The 5000-nt window shown below is 41.3% G+C and overlaps 1 protein-coding gene across 1 annotated transcript in view; it reads right to left on the reverse strand.

Moving 5' to 3' along the window:
- LOC119574331 (serine protease Hayan-like) overlaps nt 1-5000 on the reverse strand; it is a 9648-nt gene that overhangs the window by 1451 nt on the left and 3197 nt on the right. Inside the window, 7 exon segments of the mRNA XM_037921527.1 lie at nt 1-5; nt 2047-2161; nt 3247-3286; nt 3541-3608; nt 3715-3984; nt 4138-4251; nt 4872-4978. The exon segment at nt 1-5 is cut by the window's left edge and continues 89 nt beyond it. Coding sequence (XP_037777455.1) covers nt 1-5; nt 2047-2161; nt 3247-3286; nt 3541-3608; nt 3715-3984; nt 4138-4251; nt 4872-4938 — 679 coding nt within the window. The 5' untranslated portion in view covers nt 4939-4978.

Consider the following 5000-nt stretch of genomic DNA (forward strand, 5'->3'; position numbering starts at 1 on the left):
AGACGCTGGGGCAGGAGGAGGGGAGCATCAGAAGGGGTCGTGCGTTAGTAGGTTTTCTATATATGTGCACTATATATATGTATATATATATTTACATACACACACACACAAAGACACACACAAACACACAACAACACACACACACACACACACACACACACACACACACACACACACACACACACACACACACACACACACACACACACACACACACACACACACACACACACACACACACACACACACACACACTTGCACATACAAATATATATATATATTTATATATACACAGATTTACACAGTATATATGTGTGTGTGTGTATGTAGTCTGTGTACATTTGTGGATGCATATATAACAAAAATGTACATGCTTATGTGTTGTATTTGTATTTATGTCCATCCAAGGCGAATGTCGCAACTATCTCATTCATCAATATAACCATTTTGGCCCTCATGAACTTTTATGATATTTTACCAACATGGTAGAGTATTCGCCGTTCACCTATGCACCTGAGTGGTTACATGTGTGTGCATGCGTTACTATAATTTTTATTTCAACGGTAGGTTCATGTTTGAGCCGCCGTGGTCACAGCATGATACTTAATTGTAGTTTTCATGTTGTGATGCTCTTGGAGTGAGTACGTGGTAGGGTCCCCAGTTCCTTTCCACGGAGAGTGCTGGTGTTACCTTTTCTAGGTAATCATTCTCTCTATTTATCCGGGCTTGAGACCAGCACTGACTTGGGCTGGCTTGCCCACCCAGTGGCTAAATAGGCAATCGAGGTGAAGTTCCTTGCCCAAGGGAACGACGCGCCAGCCGGTGACTCGAACCCTCGAACTCAGATTGCCGCCGTGGCAATCCTGAGTCCGACGCTCTAACTACTCGGCCACCGCGGCCTCGTTACTATCATAACTTATATAAAAAAGAGAAAACGTAAAACCACCATTTCCTCGTATCAGTGGTTTCCCAACCTGGCTATGCGCTCGCTATTGGTCATATATAATACATTATAAGACAATGTATTCACGAAATATTGTAATCCAATTCGGAATATATTTTTTTACAGTTTGCTTTAATATTTGTTTTCTCATCATAATAGTTATCAGTTAAAATGTTGTAAATGGAACGGTTGATGTGGATCGCAGACATGTCAGTGGTTCGAAAAGGGGCCCCGAATGTTAAGAAGTTGGGAACCACTGGATTACATTATCAGAAAGAATTCACAAGCGCTCTTCGAAAGCTTATAAAAGGAAAAATTCTTAAGTAACACTCTCAAGTTTCCAGACTATCCTCCGGAGGTTTACGCAATGCACGATAACTAGATACAGCTCTTCCTTTTTAAGCTGGTAGGCAACATCTGTAGCATTTAAAACAAAGGCATTTAAATTTCTCCATTGTGTCTTTGTTATCAGCGTTGCCTTTATGGCAGTATATATTGTGGTCACAGTGAAGGACACCTTATCATGAGTTGAATTCATTAAGGTGCTCGTTAATGCCAATGTTGGTGTCTTTATTTTATAGTTTTTTTTATAATTATTTATAGATTTACTGCTACGCGAGCAGAATGAGTTTCGCCCAGGCCACCCGTAAGAGGGGTTATTATTGTTATGTATGAAGAATATTGAACATGGTTGTGTATGCTGTGAAGCAAATGGAGATTATGAGTCAAGTGAAAATCATAGGAGCCAAAAATCAGTCAGAGGGCATATCTAGAGGCAAATGGAGGTAACAGAAAGTAGAAAATAGAGTAGGCTTGTGGTCTATATCTCGGGCATTGCCAGAGAGGGGCATTGTGGTAAGTGCTTATGTTGCCGTGATGTGCGTCATCGTGGCGTGCGCTTTGAGCTTCATTAAGTATGCTGGGACTACCATGAGGTGTCAGTAATCCCACGGTGCCTGTTGCTTTTGCGTCCCTAGATGCTGACATCAGCAAATACAAGAGAAGCGTTTACGACAAGAAACAATACAAGAAACGCGTCACTGAAATAAATATGAATACTTAATGTGTAAAAACCCGATTTTCACATTTCCATTAAAACTCACGGATTATTGATGACGCAGTGGGCGGCAGTCAGGAGATAGCGGTCGCTGATGACGGTGGCGCCACAGAAGACGTTTCCCTCAGCTGGGGACTCGTCAGCGAGACCCACAATGCCGTCTGTGGGAGGGGAATGCCGTTATTCATACATACATGCATGTATACTTAAACAATACATACATACATATACATAAATAGATAGACAGATAAAAAGACAGATTGGTAGATAGAATCACTTTCAAATAGACGGACTTACAGGTAAACAGGTGGATCAGATACACAGAACCCATACTCGAAAACAAGCCTTTTCTATCTAAAAAACACATTTTCTATTTTAAAAAACAAAAAAGGATTCTCGAATCCTTTTTTATGTTTGGCGCATACTGCAGTTGTCAAGGAAGGCGTGCGCGTCTAACGATGTTTTCAGACCAATACACCGAAAGTGCGTTTATCAAATGTTCTGTTAATTTAAAGTTTCACCTATAGTAAAATCTTCTATATGTTCACGTCAGTGCATTACAATCACACGATTGCAGTGAAATAACGTGAACATATCAATGTGTGTGTTATAAACAAAATTTTAAACTAGAAAAATATTCAGTTTACGCATTTTCGGGCAGTTGGTCTGAGAACACTTTTGCACGAGCATGCTTTCAAATATGTTGGCGCAGAACTTGAGTGAAAAAAATCACTTTCTTGTAAGGTATGACGAAAACATCAATATATGTATGTATAATATATGTATGTATGTGTATATATATATATATATATATATATATATATATATATATATATATATATATATATATATATATATATATATATATATAATATATGTGTGTGTGTGTGTGTGTGTGTGTGTGTGTGTGTGTGTGTGTGTGTGTGTGTGTATGTGTGTGTGTGTGAGTGTGTGTGTGTGTGTGAGTGTGTGTGTGTGTGTGTGTGTGTGTGTGTGATATATATATATATATATATATATATATATATATATATATATATATATATATATATATATATATATATATATATATATATAGAGAGAGAGAGAGAGAGAGAGAGAGAGAGAGACAGAGAGACAGACAGACAGACAGACAGACAGACAAACAGACAAGACAGACAGACAGACAGAGACAGAGTTTGAAAGTTTGGGAGAAAAAAACAAAAACAAAGAGTGAGATATTGTACTTTGAATTGAGCAGCATTACCTTGCCTTGAAGATGAACTCGGCGCTGCAGTCCCCCGCGTCTGCAACCAGATAGAATTCGTGAATAAAGACAGAGGAATAATTTAACTTGATGAAGGAGCATCGCAAGAAGGAAGTGAAAAGATGAAGTAGAATTCATATAAATGGCGTCTGACAGAGAGAAAGTTCATTATCTCCTGCTTACATAATATTGATGATGAAAAATAAAAAATGCGCTTCTAAGAAATAATCAGCAAAAGTAGTTAACTTTGAATTCTCTGCAACACAAGAGAAGCTAGCTAGCGCTGATACTCACACCACTGGCTCTACTAACTTCTCTTGCCCGCCTTCCTACGCCCGGGGTGGGGTAAGGTACCCCGCACTCTGAGGAAACAAAGGATTTTCGTTATTCCTGCGGGGCCGAATTTCCCCCACGTATATCAGTGTACTAGAATAAGTCGGGCATAACTTACGCAAGGGTGAGCCTTACCGAAAGACGGCCTTGTGATGGAGGGGAAGAGAAGAGGCCTTTCCACACTCGGGAGTGGCTGGCGACCCCGGTTGGGCTGGCGCTGGGAATTGGGCTGAGGCCGCACGTCTCGATTCCCAGGAACACTAGGCTGCGGGGGGCGCTGCGGAGCCGAGCCGCAGACACCGCACGACAGTGGGCAGTTGGTCTCCACTACACGACTCGGGGATTTGCAACCTCCCGTCGATGCCCAGTATTGACACAACTTGTTCTTATCGACGCATTTTGTGTCTGCGGAGAAACAGAGCATGAAGAGCCTCCAGGCACGCCGGGTGTATGCAAAGCAAGACGTGAAAAGCGTCAAAGCGAGAGGCAAGGCAGACTACGCTACACCAGCCCATGCACACCAACCCCAAACGCAACTGCTTCGAGGGAAGCACTGACCTACGCAGAAGCCGCACGAAGCAGAGCAATGCCTAGCCATGAAGGGCCGCGAGAGGACGCACTCGCCCTGCACCGCCCACTCCCAGCACCAGTGCATCGTGTCCCTGCACCAACCTGCGTCATCAGGGGGGTTACTAATCTCGGTCTCTCTTTTCATTGAATATCACACTATGAACGAAATAGCTTTCCTAACTTAGATTTAGAATTTCTGTATTGATTGTTTCATTGTCAGCTTTTTGTATCATCACCGCTCATGTTATTATTTGTAAAATCATTATTTTTATCGCCACAAATATTATAATACGTGACGTTTTGAAAGGGGAACCAAATCATACATGTATTTATCTAACAAGGATAAACGTGAAGCCAGAAGGATCAAGGATCAAAGGGCGAGAGAAAAGGTGACCGGATGTGATTCCTGTTGCACATTCACGTCTTTATTTATGTTACACTTTATATACAATAAACATGATTTAATAATTCTCATGAATAATAGCGACTTACATGTGGAATGCAACATGACCGCAAGGTCTGACATAGAAATGATTTTCATTATAAACGATAAATCATAATACAAATGTAATTTGCGAAATAACCGTATAAGACAAGGTTCCCATGAACAGATACGTTTTTAAAATCAGCAGTATCAGCTACGGCAACAGCATTACGATAAACAAAACAGCTAATGATAACGGCAATGAAACTAAATTGCAACAAGACGAAAGAAGACTTACCGGCCTGCTGAGCGCTGACTGAGGAGAGGAAGGACAGGGCGAGGAGGCACCAGCACACTCGCATCATGGTCGTCCCTCTAACGCTGTCTGTTGCAAAGAGTGTTCTCCTGTTACAGGAGGGGTCGACAT

The sequence above is a fragment of the Penaeus monodon genome, chromosome 6 (assembly GCF_015228065.2).
Source record: "Penaeus monodon isolate SGIC_2016 chromosome 6, NSTDA_Pmon_1, whole genome shotgun sequence".
Classification (NCBI taxonomy): domain Eukaryota; kingdom Metazoa; phylum Arthropoda; class Malacostraca; order Decapoda; family Penaeidae; genus Penaeus; species Penaeus monodon.